Source organism: Neolamprologus brichardi, chromosome 5 (assembly GCF_056152115.1).
Source record: "Neolamprologus brichardi isolate AB-2024 chromosome 5, ASM5615211v1, whole genome shotgun sequence".
Taxonomy (NCBI): Eukaryota; Metazoa; Chordata; class Actinopteri; order Cichliformes; family Cichlidae; genus Neolamprologus; species Neolamprologus brichardi.
Window position 1 is genome coordinate 19159227 of NC_142108.1, and position 15549 is coordinate 19174775.

The following is a 15549-nucleotide window of genomic DNA, read 5'->3' on the forward strand; positions in this document are numbered from 1 at the left end:
CGATGCATGCTTTTAAGTTGTGGGAGGAAGCCAAAGTACATGGTAAGGAAAAAAAAAAACCACTCAGACACACTGGAAACATACAAGCTGCTCAAATCCAGGACCAGAAGGTCAAAATTTTAGCTGTAATCATGCTTATAGAATTGGGTTTTGTCCACTCAGTTGATGGCAGCATCAATAATTTGTATGAATAAAATCAAATGTGGCTTGATGTTTAAGGGTATTTACTGAAATAAATAAAAGGGGCTAGCTGCGGGATGCTGGCAGTGAAGAGGTCCAACAAAGTAAACCAACCAAAAACTGAGATGGCATGAGGAACACCAGCAAAGAAAATGAGCAATTGGTAAAAACTGGGAAACCGATTGGGGGCACACAAAAAACTAAGAAGATGATGGCAGGGGAAACTGATGAGGATGGCAAAAGAGATCAAAAATAAAGACAGGAAGCAAATGAAGAAAAAAAATCTCACTAGCAACTGTGATAACCAACAGAAAACAGGAAGTGGCTATAACACAAGCACAAGAAGCACACAAATGCACTTTAAAGGCTTTATGTTCCCCCGGAGGACACACCCATGCATACTTGATCAAGCCTCCTCTGTCCTTTCAACATGACCTTCTAGGTCAGGTCAGGTCAGGTCAGGTCAGGTCTGAGTAGACCAGGAGGTACACATTAGAGAAATGAAAGAAGCCGATAGAGACATGCAGAAAGGGTCAGTGGGAAATAAAATGTAAAAATAAAATAAAAAATAACCCATGCAAGAGGCTTTGTGTTTTCTTTCGTGCGGATATGGTCTTGAAACTACACATGTCACAAACACAAATCTATTCAGAGCTGTCAAACGTCAGTCTACATCTGCAGTGGGTGGAGCTCGCTCGGTTGTCATGAAGACGGTCCGTTGGAGTTGCCGTTGTGTGCACAAAAAGTATCGGCGTGGCTTCAAAGTAATTTAATGAAATTTCCTTCATTTAGCCAGTGATGAAGTCGTATTATTGTTATTTTTTTTTATTTCCCAAAGAAAGTCGAAATTTTAAATTCACAGCAGCAAGAAAATCGCTCCAAACGGGTCTAAATGAAGCAGTGACAGCTGCCAGTGACTGCCAACAAATCCACTAGACCCACTGCGAAAGACTGTGGAGAAGTTTCCTCATCATTCAACTTTTTTTTTTCATCCGCACACATCCCTAACGTGAACGTAAGTCCCATATGGTCTAGCGGTTAGGATTCCTGGTTTTCACCCAGGCGGCCCGGGTTCGACTCCCGGTATGGGAACTCCTTTTCAGAGTGTTCATGCTCACGTGGTTAAAAGATCTCTACCAATGAGAAGGGCGATGGAAAAAGTTTCTCCTCGTAAACACTAAGTGCGTTGTGTTTTCTGCTCCTTTCTGTTGTTATAGAACATAATGTTGAGGCATTTTCCTGCTGTTGTTGCTGAATGTTGGAGTTTTTGGCATACTGTTGTTGGACCCCACTTTACCTACACAAGTGTTTTAATTCCATACTTAATTCCAATTCTGTTCATCTGGACGTAGCGGTATGTCCTTACATGGATGACTGAGCGTGCATCAAGCCAAATGCTTTAAGTCTTCATGACATAGATTCAACAAGGTCCTGTAAACGTTCCTCAAAAGGTTTGGTCCAGATTGACATGACAACAGCAGAAGTTATCATTTCAGTATGGTTGCCAGCTGTACCGCCATGTGACTCTCCCATCACTTCCACCTCATCCTCCTAAAGGTGCTCTGTTGGCTCGAGGCTTGGTGACTGTGGGGGTCATTGGAGTTTGGCGAACTCATTGTCATGTTTAAGAAATCAGTAAGCAACAATATTCAGGTAGCCTTAGGCCTTTAAAGGAAGGAAGCACTGTTGTGCACACAAACAAGCATAAACACCCATACCGTCAGAATAAAATTGTAATCACAAATGAAAATAATGAATAGACAGGTAACAGTCCTGATGGTAGCAGCAATGTGTTTTCTTCACTGATCGTTTCTGCTACGAGCTCCACAAACTAACCCGCATGTTCCCCTTTGAAAATGTGGTGAAACAGGTACTGCGCTGGTCTGGAGGAGATGGGAGACAAGGCCAGAAGGCGCGCAATAAATTTCCGGTTGTTTTCCTCACCGCTTCTTTCGATGATGAGCTCTAGAACGAGTCCGATGAGTCCGCTTTAGCGCATCGACCAATCGGAAGTCGGTGCGCGTTGAATGCGAGGTGCAGCGGCGCCCTGTGATTGGCTGAGGTGGGTTTTTTCTAAAGGGGCGTATTTTTCAAGCCATCTTGACTGAATATTTAGCCTCATCCAAGGTACATTAATTTGATATCTTCAGGATTTCGGTGTCCCTAGTTTGATGACCACTATCGTTTGAAAGATTAAAACCACACCAATGAAACCGGGTCGAGTTTGTGTGTTTAAGCGCAGTCACGGCGGAGAACGGGAGTGCTGAAGATGACGCTGTCGCTCCTGAAATTACCGGCTAGCTAAGCTAACGGCTAGCATGTCTGCCTTGATTGTAGTCTGTCAGTAGCTGACATTTAGCTTGGTGCAGTTTTTCTGTCGGGCACTCGCACTGCAGAGGACGACTGAACAAGGTAAACAACTCTGGTGTGTTTTTTAAAGGGCACTTTCAGGACTGATAGGAAAATCAGCCTTTCTGTCACACGGCATCCGTGTGTCCTGTCCGACCGAGAAACGTTATCACATCGGCAAAGAGACGGTCTTTTTTTTTTTTTGCAGGGGTCTGGACTACAAAGCAATACCCGAAAACGTTGCACGTTTGCACTGTCGTGATCTAAAGCATACATGCAATGTAATATGCATTCGGACTCGGTGCATACAGTGCACCTGCTCTCTGGCTGCTGTTTGCATGTATAATTGGGCTGCTAATCAACTTGCAATACAGTCGTTGTCTCTGCTGTTGTGCGCCTAAAATGGCTGACAGATGTTAGATACTCGGGTTGGTATTTAGCGCGCTTCAACCTAACTAGGCACAGCAACAAGGGGGTAGAAAAAAAACATGGTGCTAGCATTTTATTGGTGGGCGAGACTTGTGCTCGCTTTACGGACTCCCCTTTTGACCAATGGTGAGAGAGGCGAGATGCAAGCAGTGCAAGTTACTGTAGTTGGGTTTGTGCAACATGAGTGCTTACTGTGTTATTACAGAGCACAGCACCCGAGCTGACCCCCTTTTACCCTGTAATTATTTACACAGGAATAAAAAAGAAAACACCAATAAACAGAATAAAGCAAGCTTTTAGGGCAGAATTAATTAAAAAAAACCACGTTAATGGATACATAAAACTTATATATTCTCATTACGTCTTTATAACGCTTTGTGTTTTAGGGGCTTTATTTTTCTTACTCTGGAAATGTGGTGATAAAAATATATGTAATGTGTGAATGCTGGGTGTGACCCTTAATTTACATACAGAAAACCACATTAAGAGCCACAGGCATACAAAAACTACTTTACCTGGCAGAGCAGATTATTGAGTGTTGCTTTATATTGGTCGGTAAATTTTGCAAATTATTCCCGAATATTGGAAAAGTGCAATAATAATGAAAATAATAGAAAAATAAATGGGCCCCTGTCAAATTGGATTTATTGTTAGTACACAATAGGTACAGTGCAACATCAAGTCAAATCACTTTACTTGTCATTTGAACCATATACAGGTAATGCTGTACATAAATTGGTGCACCATAAATTACCTTCCACATTACCAAAATTGCAGCCAAAAATTATATGTAACGTTTTGCTTGTCTTGTAGAAATAAAATTAAACAGACAGTTTTAATGTGAAATGCTTTCATTGTTAATCCAAACAACGTGATCCCAGTGACTAAATAAGACATAGATAGAGCATTAAAAGAATATGTATTTTGGGTAGGGGGCTTTTTAGCCTTTATTTGGTAGGATAGTAGTAAGAAGACAACAAAAACTGAACCCAGGCCTCCACATTAGCCATATGCCAGAGGGGTTGCCTGCTTAACCCAGTGAGCTTAATCAGGACCAAAGATGATTTGAAATCTGTAATGGCAGAATTGGCAGTCAACCAGTTGTTTTATTGTCTGACGCACATGCACGACTGAGGTTCATGATAGTTTCAGCTGTATCGTAGCAGGCGTTTCTACTTGCTTTTTGTACGATCTACTGTACAATATAAAGCGCCTTGAGGCGACTGTTGTTGTGATTTGGCGCTATATAAATAAAATTGAATTGAATTTTGCAGCAAAGGTGTAGGTTTGTGTGCTTTGCCATTTTTCCTTTGTGTTTGGATCGTGTCTGCACTCTTATGAATCCTTAAGGGAAGCTGTGTTGTTTTGAATTTTTGCAAATGTGTCGTAGAAAAAATGGCCAGACTGTGAATTGTATGCATGCAGGTTTAATGCCCCTTTGAAATGATAGTTATTTTGCCTCGTTAGGGTATCAAAATAGCTGCCTAAATGAGTTACCAAGGTGGCTACTGAGTGGCGAAAGTTGCTTGTAGAAGAAATTTGGTGATATGTTGATTTTTGTTTTCTCTAATCTTAATATAGGCACTCTGTCCCCTAAGCTTTTATATCTTCCATGCTCTCCAATGTGAATATACAGCAGCTACAGTAAATCTTTGCATATAATTTCACAAAGTACCAAATAGTGTTGACGCTGCAATTTCAATCATTGCATTAAACATTTTTCTTCTCTATTTCTAAGGGAGCTAGTGCAAAGTCCCATGCAGAAGACGAGGAGGTGGGAATGTGAGGCAGTTGTTAGCAGACTCAGCATGGGTAGGGGTCGAGGCAGAGGGAGAGGAAGGGGCAGGGGTACATCTGGCCAGTTGCGGCCCCCCTCCCCTTACAGACTACAGCTCTCTCCATCCAGGGAGACTTTGACATACGCTCAGGCTCAGAAAATAGTGGAAGTGGACCTAGATGGAAGACTCCATCGGATTAACATCACAGATCCTCTGCCAGTTATCACAGAGGACGAGATGATGGCCCAGGACATTGCAGAGTGCAACAGTAACAAGGAGAACAGTGAGCAGACACAGAGTAAAACCAGGACGTGGAGGAAACCCGCAAACGGCAAAAACAGGAGGAGTGGTAAAAACACGTCAAACCAGAACCAGCGCTCCAGCTCTAATCAGCACACAGGATCGGCTTTTTCCTTCCAGCAGCCGGCCCTCCAAACACCTCTGCCTGAGCCGACCTTCCGCGTGCTGAGTTCGGTTTCCCCCACAGAGGCGCCTCCTCTCCCGGCAGCCTACTATCGTTACATAGAAAAATCCGGGGAGGAGCAGGACAGCGTGGCAGAGTACGACATGGACGAGGAGGACCTCGCCTGGCTGGAGATGGTGAACCAGAAGAGGGTGTCCGATGGCCATGCATCCGTATCTCCGGACACTTTTGAGCTGCTCATCGACCGCCTGGAGAGGGAATCCATCTTGGAGTCCCGCAGCCAGGCTCTGTCCCAGAATGCTGTCGACGAGGATGCCTTCTGCTGCGTCTGCTTGGATGACGAATGTCTGAACAGTAACGTCATCCTGTTCTGTGACATCTGTAACCTGGCCGTCCACCAGGAGTGTTACGGTGTGCCCTACGTCCCCGAGGGCCAGTGGCTGTGCCGCTGCTGCCTGCAGTCCCCCTCCCGCCCTGTAGACTGTGTTCTCTGTCCCAACCGAGGAGGTGCCTTCAAACAGACAAGCGATGGGCGTTGGGCCCATGTTGTCTGTGCCATATGGATCCCAGAAGTTTGCTTTGCCAACACGGTGTTCCTTGAGCCCGTGGAGGGGGTCAGTAACATCCCTCCCGCTCGCTGGAAGCTCACCTGCTACCTGTGTAAGCAGAAAGGCAGGGGAGCGTCCATTCAGTGCCACAAAGCCAACTGTTACAGGGCTTTTCACGTCACCTGCGCCCAGAAGGCTGGCTTGTTCATGAAGATAGACCCAGTCCGGGAGACGGGTGTTAACGGCACCACCTTCTCCGTGAAGAAGACTGCTTTCTGTGAGCATCACTCTCCTGTTGGGTCTCGGCGAGACGGGTCTGGAGATGAGTCGGTGGAAGGGAGGCTCGTGGGGGGCAGGGGTAATCGGGGTCAGCGGTCTTATACTCAGAGTCCCCCCTCATCACCAAACAAGAAAGCTACCAAAGGACAAAAGAAGAAGAATTCAAAAGGGTCTGGTGGGTCACGTCGCTCCAATATTCCTGTGCTGCTGGTGCCTCAGATCCCGTCGCACAGGTGTGTCATTTGCATACTGTACAAATTTCCATAGTTTACCATCTGCTGTCTGATTTTAATCTATGTCACTGAGAGATTTTTACAGATAGCCTTATCATAATGTCACTATCCAGTGGTTATAATGTTAATACTAGTATTTTAATCTATAAACTCTCACGTTGTGTCTCAACAGGCTGAACAAGATCTGCACAGGAGCTGAAGTCCAGAGAAAGAACCAGTTCATGCAGCGGCTTCATAACTACTGGTTGCTGAAACGACAGTCGCGAAATGGGATGCCTTTAATACGGCGGCTTCATTCCCACCTACAGGCCCACAGGACTGCAGAGCAGGTGAGGAGAGACGTCATCAAATGTACCTATAACACAACAGTGACTGTTCAGTACTAACTGCACTGCAGTGGTGTGTAAATGACTGAGCACAAATGAAAATAAACTACATTTTTAGCATTCACACATGCAACTGCAAACACAGCATCTGTGGTTTCGCCATCGCCGACCCATGTGACTGTAGTCAGATCTCTCACTTCTGTAAAGCTGGTGTCTGTACTGATAGCAGCAGAAACAATATGAATGCAGCTGAGTGTTTAAATTATATAAATGACAAAATAAAATGAAATATTTCTATTCTGCTGTCAGTGGAGGATGTAACTGGTGTCTGAGGCCTTCAGAGAACCAGTCTGTTCAGATCAGAATCAGCCAAGTCACGGGAATAAAATCACTTCACACTTTATTCTCCGTCCTCACACACTGAAATCCAACATAAGCCCAGAAATCACACTTTGCAGTGGCTGATTTTGAATATGGCAAACCTCCACAAAATCCTTCACAGTTCTGCTGCTGCTGCTGCTGCTGGGCAATGTGTCGAGATGGCCTGTAAAATGTTGTGAAAATGTGTCGTTAGTTATTATCAGAGATGGCAAAGATGTCCTACGCAATACACAGCTGATAAAAGAGATTTGTTCACAGTTGCTAAGTTGGTAAATATACTTTATTTCAACTCACGTTCTTTCGATTTCTTTTAAACTTTTATAACAACTTTGGATGTGTAGCTTGTGTAGATCCCCAAAACTTGATGCTGTTCATCTGGACAGAGAGAACTAAAGAGAGAGACAAAAAGAATAATTATGGTGTTTTTTAAAGCTTTTTCTATCATTTTCAGAGGGAGCCTGATGAAAAGCTGAGTGCCGCGCGAGAGGAGCTGCGATACTGGCAAAAGTTGAGGCAAGACCTGGAAAGAGCGAGACTTTTGGTGGAGCTCATCCGCAAGAGGGAGCGGCTAAAGAGAGAACAGGTGTGTTTAAAAGGAAGTCTGAGGCATGAGATGAGTTACATTATCAAATATTGTCAGTCATTGTTGCAGAAGAGCTGAAACAACTGTAAATGAAAAAAAAATACAGTTAATCTCATAGTTTGGGATATTCTTGAGTTAATTTTTCTGGCAAAATCCAAGTAGTTGTTGATCTATGATTTGAAATCTGCATATTTCACAGTTGGAAAAAAACTTTCTGAGGATTTTGCTGTTTTTGAAAGTTTATAGACCAATAATTGAATGTTTTAATTTAAGAAATCACCAGCTGTTGAGGAGAAATTGACATAACATTTCAAGGGAGCATGAATTTCTGTTCCCCGCAGCATTTGTCATTCTTTTGCACCCCACAGAGTGAACTTGTATTCTCCCCTGTGTGATTATGTCACTGCACACAGATGAAAATTCAGCAGGCTGCTCTTGAGCTGAAGTTGACTCCTGCGCTGGTGCTTCTGAGATCCACCCTGGAGCAACTACAAGAGAAGGACACAGCCAAAATCTTCTCTCAGCCCGTCAATCTGTCAGAGGTCGGTGCAGTTAGACAGCAGCCTGTTCTGAATGCACTCTTCACTCTTCATGGCTACTTTGACTGTACTGTGACTCTGCTGACATTCCTTTTTTCTGTGATTCGCTGAGGTCCCAGATTACCTGGAGTTTATTACCCAACCCATGGACTTCTCTACTATGCGCACCAAACTGGAGGGACATGCCTACTGTTCCATCACTGACCTAGAAGAGGACTTCGACCTCATGATCTCGAACTGCCTCAAGTACAACTCCAAGGACACCATGTTCCACAGAGCAGCCTTACAACTGCGGGAGGTGGGAGGTGCCGTTCTCCGCCACGCCCACAGGCAGTCTCAGAGCATCGGCCTGGACCCCAGTACAGGCATGCACCTGCCAGAGGCTCCAAACAAACATGGCTTCTACAACTGTACATGGGATGATGGTGAGTTGAGCACGGGACACAGATCACATCTTTTCTTGGATGTAACCCTCAGGCTTCATTTGTTTATCTGGCTTTTTTTTTCTTTCCTCCTTCTTGTTTTTGTGGTTGTAATCTCTGTAGTTGACTCTCTGTTGGACCCAGAGAACAGACTGCACTTAACCACAGAGGAGCAACTAAAGGCCTTACTGGATAAACTGGACGTGGTCGCATCCATGCGTACCAGCGGCGGCCGCACCAAGCGCATTAGGCTGCTGCGCCGAGAGATCAACACTCTGAGGCAGAAGATGAACCAGCAGCAAAGTGCTCAGTCTGTGAATGGCATTGAGAAGGTGGATGAAGGAAAGGAAGAAGAGGGAGAGGAGGAGGAGGAAGACGAGGCAGAGAAGAAGAAGGAAAAGAAAAGGGAGAAGACAAATGTGGAGAATGGACTATTGACAGCAGTGTCAAACCCTAGAGCAGGTAATTAAGCCAGTAATTGTGCAGTTTATACATAATTACTATTACTTATTATTGTTTTTTTAATATAATTCATAGTCTAATATCTAGCTTTTTTCAGTTTTAATTTAGCAAAGTTAAATTCTCACACTGGAAAATCTGCATCCAGTGAAGATTTTAGGTGATGAATTACTTGTAAGATGAAAAAAAATTCTCTTTTATCCAGATGACTCTCCACCTGTGCTAGAGCTTACCTGCCCAGTATCATCACCACTGCCAGGCGATGCTCCCCTGGAGCCCCCTGTCCTGGGCATTGTAACGGGAGGACGCAGGTCACCCGGACGTTCCTACAAACGTCAGAGGTCCTCCCGGAGTGGAAGCAAAAGCCAAGGCGAAGATGAGGCTGAAGTCGGAGAAACGCCTTCTTCGGAACCAGACGCTGTTCACGAGGTCACGCCACTGGGCACGCCTCCAACACTGTCTCTGGTCGGAGTCGGTCGTCGCACGTCAGTTTTGTTTAAGAAAGCAAAAAATGGCGCGCGAATGGTGAAGAACAAGTCCCTTCCACAACAGAACGGTAAAACCTCTGAGGCTAAAAGCAACGGGTTGGATAGCACCGCCACCAGCCCGAATTCACCCAGTGTGAACAACATCACCACATTACCTCCTACCCCAAACGCCTCCCCAGCACCTCCTTCTCCCTCCTCACACCGCCTGAGGTCTAGAGGCCACAGCTCAGAAAGTGAGGCAGACAAACTCCCTCCTCCGCCCACAGAAGGAGGTAAGGACCGGATGGATCACTGCATTACAGATATTTGATTTTCTAAAGAAAGCAGGGGGAAGAAAGTCTGTATTTGTCACCATGTGGTTTGTGGTGTTGCTAGGCCTGACAAATGGAAAGCACAGCTCTGCAGAACACGATGAAGACGACTCCAACCTAAGGTGAGTATGAGTAGGACAGGAAAAACTAGTGCTGAACTGAAGCATGCACGTTTTTTCCATAAATTTGACTTGAATTTAAAAAGATCCTTCTTGTTTTGGTTTCCACTCCTCTCTGCAGTGTCTCCCCTCCCAAACGCAGTCGGGGTAAACCTGCTTTGGCTAAAGTTCCTAGCAGCGAGAACGGAGACATCTCCGGATCTGGTGTGTATCACGAGAAGACAAAACACAGTGAAATGGCTCTGTTTCTGTTTAGATTAGCAATTTTTTAGCCTACACACATAAAAAAAAATACACATTTCATTTCTTTCTCAGTTTGGGCTCAGGATCTGTCATGAATGCAAATTAATTGCATGTATTGGGATATCCTGTTCACAGGAAAGTCTACACTTCTGTCTTTAGATAGCGAGACCAAACTTGCACCACTGGACCTAGTCTGGGCCAAATGCAGGGGATATCCGTCGTATCCGGCAATGGTGAGGATGCATTCAGTCTTACACTCCATGGTCTAAATCAGGGATGTCAAACTCATTTTACATCGCGGGCTGCATACAATGCACTTTGATATTAAATGGGCCGGACCAAAAAAACTCCTCTTTCCATCAACCTAAACAAGTTTCATTACTCATTATAAAAATGGTTGTAGATAGTGTTTATTTATTACTAAATTAAACTCTTATGTAGTGATTTTCCACTCTCCCATTTACACAAGCACTTTCTTCTATGCTGTAGTGCTTTCTGTCTAACAATCACCCACATGGCACGAAGGAGCAACCTCCTAAACTACAGCCACCCCAAATTACTTGGGTGTAGTATGAATACCTGTGAGGGAAAAGTTGTAAATTAATGAAAATACAGTGAAAAGTCAAACATTTGTTCCCTGCTTCACATTTTCCAATGCTGTCCAATGGACCGGATTGGAGTTTTTGTCGGGCAGTCTCTTGCCCCCTGGCCTTATGTTTGACAGCCTTGGTCTAGATAAACTTTGTTCCTGTGTTGCTAAATTTGCTGTATATGACATAATCTGCTGTTACAGATTGTTGATCCTGACATGCCCCAGGAAGGACTTCTCCACAATGGCATACCCATTCCCGTGCCTCCTCTGGAGGTGCTCAAACTTGGTGAATGGAGGCAAACTGAGGAAGACCAGAAGCTCTTCTTAGTGCTCTTCTTTGACACCAAAAGAACTTGGTGAGATTCACACAGTCAGGGATAAACTCATGTTGTATTTTAGCGTTAGTCTTTGTCACCTAAATTTAAAACGTAAAATGAAAAAAAAAATGTCCCTCTTCATTTTCAGGCAATGGCTCCCTCGTAACAAACTACTGCCGCTGGGAATGGACGACACTGTAGACAAGCTGCGGTTAATGGAAGGCAAAAAACCCAGCGTTCGCAAGTCTGTGCACACTGCTTATGACCGAGCTATGGTACATTTAAACCACGTGAGAGGAAACCTTAACTTCACACCCTCCAATTTTATATAAAATTTAAAAAATACAATTTATATAAAATTTAATTTTAAAGATTTTATCATCTTAAATAAGCTGCCTGGTCGTGTGTACAAAGCTTCTTCAATGCTCTTAAAAAATTTGGGAAAGTAAAACAAACGCTTCCCAATAGGTGTAGTATTTGAAAGTTATCCGCATAAAAAGTTTTTTTTAAAACTGATTTTTGAAATGAGGAGGGGGAAAAGTGCTTTTTTGTAGATTTACTTGTTCATTTATTTGTGTACGTTTTTTTAAATTGTTTTCCACAACCACTGTTGCTACGTGTTCATATAAAGATTTTATTTTAGGCCAAAGTGAGTCGAGACTTTCGTGAGAAAAGTGTAATTATTTAATCGTGAATGGGATTTTCTTGATTGAAAATATATTTAGATTGTATTTGCCATTGAAACGTCACTGTGTATACTGAAGTTTGAAAGTCCCACTTAACATTCACGTCATATCTGGACTTGGACAGCTATGGACACGGGTTTGTCTTCAAGAGTTCTCTATAATAACAATAATAATACCATTTGCATGTTGTTGTTTGCATGTTGCAGGTGATGTATAAGCTGCTCCTTCCTCTGTTTGTTTAGTTACTATGAGTTTTGTTCCATTAATATTCAGAGATAGACTGGTGCAGTGTTGCTGAAGCTGTCGATTTATCAGTGGACCTTCTTTTCCCGCCCTCTTCTAAAGCCACAAGCTGCAGGTGGTGAGATCAAGATTGTGGATACAAGTGGTGGTAAAGAGCTTCCTCCGAGGGGTTTTTGGATCTCTCTTAGCAACAAGGAGAGAAGCTCCTTTATTCCAGAAGAGGTCGGAGTAGCTTCTTCATATTGAAAGGAGCCAGTTAAGGTGGTTCAGGCATCTGTCATGACGCCTCCTGGATGCCTCTTTTGTGAAATGTTTAGGCCACTTCCAACTGGAAGGAGGACTTAGACACACGAAAGAGATTAAGAATGCCTCAGGGTCTCCTTCAGAACAGCTGGGAGTGGGAGGTTGGGGGGATCTCTGCTTAGACTCTTGTTTCTCTGACCAAGATAAGCAGCAATGCATGGGAGGATAATATTCATGGTATTACATCAAAGCTGTTACTGCAGGCATTCACATTGAAACTATACCAGAAGGGGTGCAAATAACTTTTTTTTTTTTTTTTTTTTGGTAACATTTGACTCCAGGACTTTGTTTTCATGTGCTCATGTTTATTCATCAGTTCTGGGAATTTCTTGGTGTATGCACGATAACCATGCATCATTTGTTCTCTGACTGATATTGCTGAGCATCTGGCTACACCTAAATGCTGCAGGTAGTTGGAAGTCTCAGTGAGCTCTCTCACTGTATCCTGTAATCTTCCAGGCATTCTTGGATATATATTTATATTTTTTCCTCCTCCTTCCAGAAAAGGGTCACTTCAGAGTCACGTCACCTGAGTTGAATTTAAAAAAATAAAAAGGGAATTTATCTGTTATAACAGCGTTTTATATTTGAGCACAAAATTAAGTTTTTTGAAATAGATTTTTTTAAAAAAACTTTTTCAGGGATGAGGCATACGCTTTGGAAACGAGTACTAAAAATATTTTTTTATTTTACTATATTTTGAAAAACTAATTGAAGTGAGCATTAAAGGAACAAGTGATTCCATTTGCTCCGAGGTCCCAAACTCTCAGTCCAGCTATGACGTGTCGTTGGTGAGACTTTAGAGTGTTTACTTAATTTTTCCATATTGTGAAACTGTACGGTGATATGAGAATGTCGGCGTACCCGGTGCAGCTACCTGGTTAGTTAGATGTGAAGTCACTACAGAGGTGAGATGGTTTGTGGGGGAGGGAGGGGCAAAAAAAAGTCTACTGCGATCCTCACTCAAGAATTTGCACTTGAATGCAAATGTGGCTGAGGAAACTTGAAAAGCACAAATGGTTACTTTTAAGGATTGGATTGGTGACTCCTGGAGCCATATGTGTGGCAAAACCTTGTGTGTGTATGTGTGTGCGTGCGTGAGAGTGTGTGTGTGTACAGCTTATACATACATGTATACAACCTCAGTGTAGTAAAAGTGCATGTGTATAGTTTTGTAAATATGTAAATGTATGTTTATATCGGCTTACATGAAGTAATTTAAGGAATGCAAAAATCGAGTTTAGATTTTAATTTATAATTTGTGGCAGTTGAGAGTGTTATTTAAAAAGTTAAATATTGAAAAGATTTATGTATGATGCTACGTAGCTCTTTGTAACAGTGATGGTATTCACCAACATGTGGAACATGGAACATATTCTCTAAAAGCGAGGAGGCACAAGACCTTAACTCTGTGGGCAGAAGCTGCCGCACCTGCCTGCAAGTTTTGTTCGTTTTTTTTCCCTTGGTGGCACAGGAGATTTTTGATCTTGTCATTTAAATTGTATTGCAAGATCTATAATCTGCCCGAGACAATATTTTCTCACACAACAATAAATGCTGTTTGAAACAGTTTAATGTGCGTAGCGTGTTTTATTTTTATTCGTTTTAGTAAATTAAATGTATTGTTTGAAGATAAATCTAAATGGAAGTAAATCATCTACTAAGACGTCCTTCCACACTGTTAATAAATATGTGTGTGTGTGTGTGTGTGTATATATATATATATATATATATGTATATGTATATGTGTATATATATATATGTATATGTGTATATATATATATATATATGTATATGTATATATATGCACACATTTCTACATTGTAGGTACATACTGAAGACATCAAATATCTGAAGCAAGATTTATGATAATGTAGCAGAGAAAAAATTGAAATCAAGTTAACAGCACCTCAGATTAATTCAATTCAATTCAATTCAATTTTATTTATATAGCGCCAAATCACAACAAATGTCGCCTCAAGGCGCTTCATAGATACAGAGAAAAGCCCAACAATCATATGACCCCCTATGAGCAAGCACTTTGGCGACAGTGGGAAGGAAAAACTCCCTTTTAACAGGAAGAAACCTCCGGCAGAACCAGGCTCAGGGAGGGGCGGCCATCTGCTGCGACCGGTTGGGGTGAGAGAAGGAAGACAGGATAAAAGACATGCTGTGGAAGAGAGACAGAGATTAATAACAGATATGATTCAATACAGAGAGGTCTATTAACACATAGTGAGTGAGAAAGGTGACTGGAAAGGAAAAACTCAATGCATCATGGGAATCCCCCGGCAGCCTACATCTATTGCAGCATAACTAAGGGAGGATTCAGGGTCACTTGGTCCAGCCCTAACTATATGCTTTAGCAAAAAGGAAAGTTTTAAGCCTAATCTTAAAAGTAGAGATAGTGTCTGTCTCCCGAATCCAAACTGGAAGCTGGTTCCACAGAAGAGGGGCCTGAAAACTGAAGGCTCTCCCTCCCATTCTACTTTTAAATACTCTAGGAACAACAAGTAGGCCTGCAGAGTGGGAGCGAAGTGCTCTAATAGGGTAATATGGTACTACAAGGTCATTAAGATAAGATGGGGCCTGATTATTTAAGACCTTGTATGTGAGGAGCAGGATTTTGAATTAGAGCCCAGATAAATGCCACACAGAGTTCCAGTAGCAGACACATCTCTACATCAACTGTTCAGAGGAGACAGCGAATGAGGCCTTTATGGTCAAATAGCTGCTAAGAAACCACAACTAAGGAAAAGCAACAAGCAGAAGAGATTTGTTTGTGGCCCAGAAACACAAGAAATGGACATTAGACCAGTGGAAATCTGTGCTTTGGTCTAATGAGTCCAAATCTGAGATGTTTGGTTTTGCCTGTCATGTCTTTGAGCGACGCAGAAAAAGTGAACGGATGGTCTCTACATGCATGATTCCCACTGTGAAGCATGGAGGTGGTGTGATGGATGCTGCTTTGCTGGTAACACTGTTGGGGATTTATTCCACATCCTGCAGCGACATGCCATCCCATCCGGTTTGCGTTTAGTTGGACCATCATTTATTTTTTAACAGGACAATGACCCCAAACACACCTCTAGGCTGTTTAAGGGATATTTGCCCAAGAAGAGTGCTGCCGAATGGCCTGGCCTCCAGAGTCACCAGACCTAAAACCAATCGAGATGGTTTGGGATGAGATGGATCGCAGAGTGAAGGCAAAGGGAACAAGTGCTCATCATCTCTGGGAACTCCATCAAGACTGTTGGAAAACCACTTCAGGTGACAAACCTCATGAAGCTCATCGAGGGAATGCCGTCAGCGTGCAC

At 43.0% G+C, this 15549-nt stretch overlaps 1 protein-coding gene and 1 non-coding gene across 5 annotated transcripts; both read left to right on the forward strand.

The window, feature by feature from the left end:
- The first annotated feature begins 912 nt into the window (after window positions 1-912).
- Window positions 913-13807, forward strand: brpf3a (bromodomain and PHD finger containing, 3a). Of its 4 annotated transcripts, none has more exons than XM_006783199.3 (13): window positions 913-1195; window positions 4697-6220; window positions 6393-6549; window positions 7379-7510; window positions 7924-8052; window positions 8162-8474; window positions 8595-8933; window positions 9136-9690; window positions 9794-9851; window positions 9970-10052; window positions 10227-10324; window positions 10885-11039; window positions 11149-13807. In XM_006783199.3, exons 2-13 carry the CDS (start codon window positions 4716-4718, stop codon window positions 11330-11332), a joined length of 3708 nt encoding a protein of 1235 aa, XP_006783262.2. In that variant the 5' UTR covers window positions 913-1195; window positions 4697-4715; the 3' UTR covers window positions 11333-13807. The 4 variants fall into 4 exon arrangements, with proteins under 4 accessions (XP_006783262.2, XP_006783263.2, XP_006783261.2 ...); XM_006783200.3 differs by lacking the exon at window positions 913-1195 and adding an exon at window positions 2266-2307; XM_006783198.3 differs by lacking the exon at window positions 913-1195 and adding an exon at window positions 2271-2592.
- trnae-uuc (transfer RNA glutamic acid (anticodon UUC)) lies at window positions 1201-1272 on the forward strand. The gene has a single exon. It is a non-coding gene; the product is annotated as a tRNA-Glu (tRNA).
- Window positions 13808-15549: the final 1742 nt, after the last annotated feature.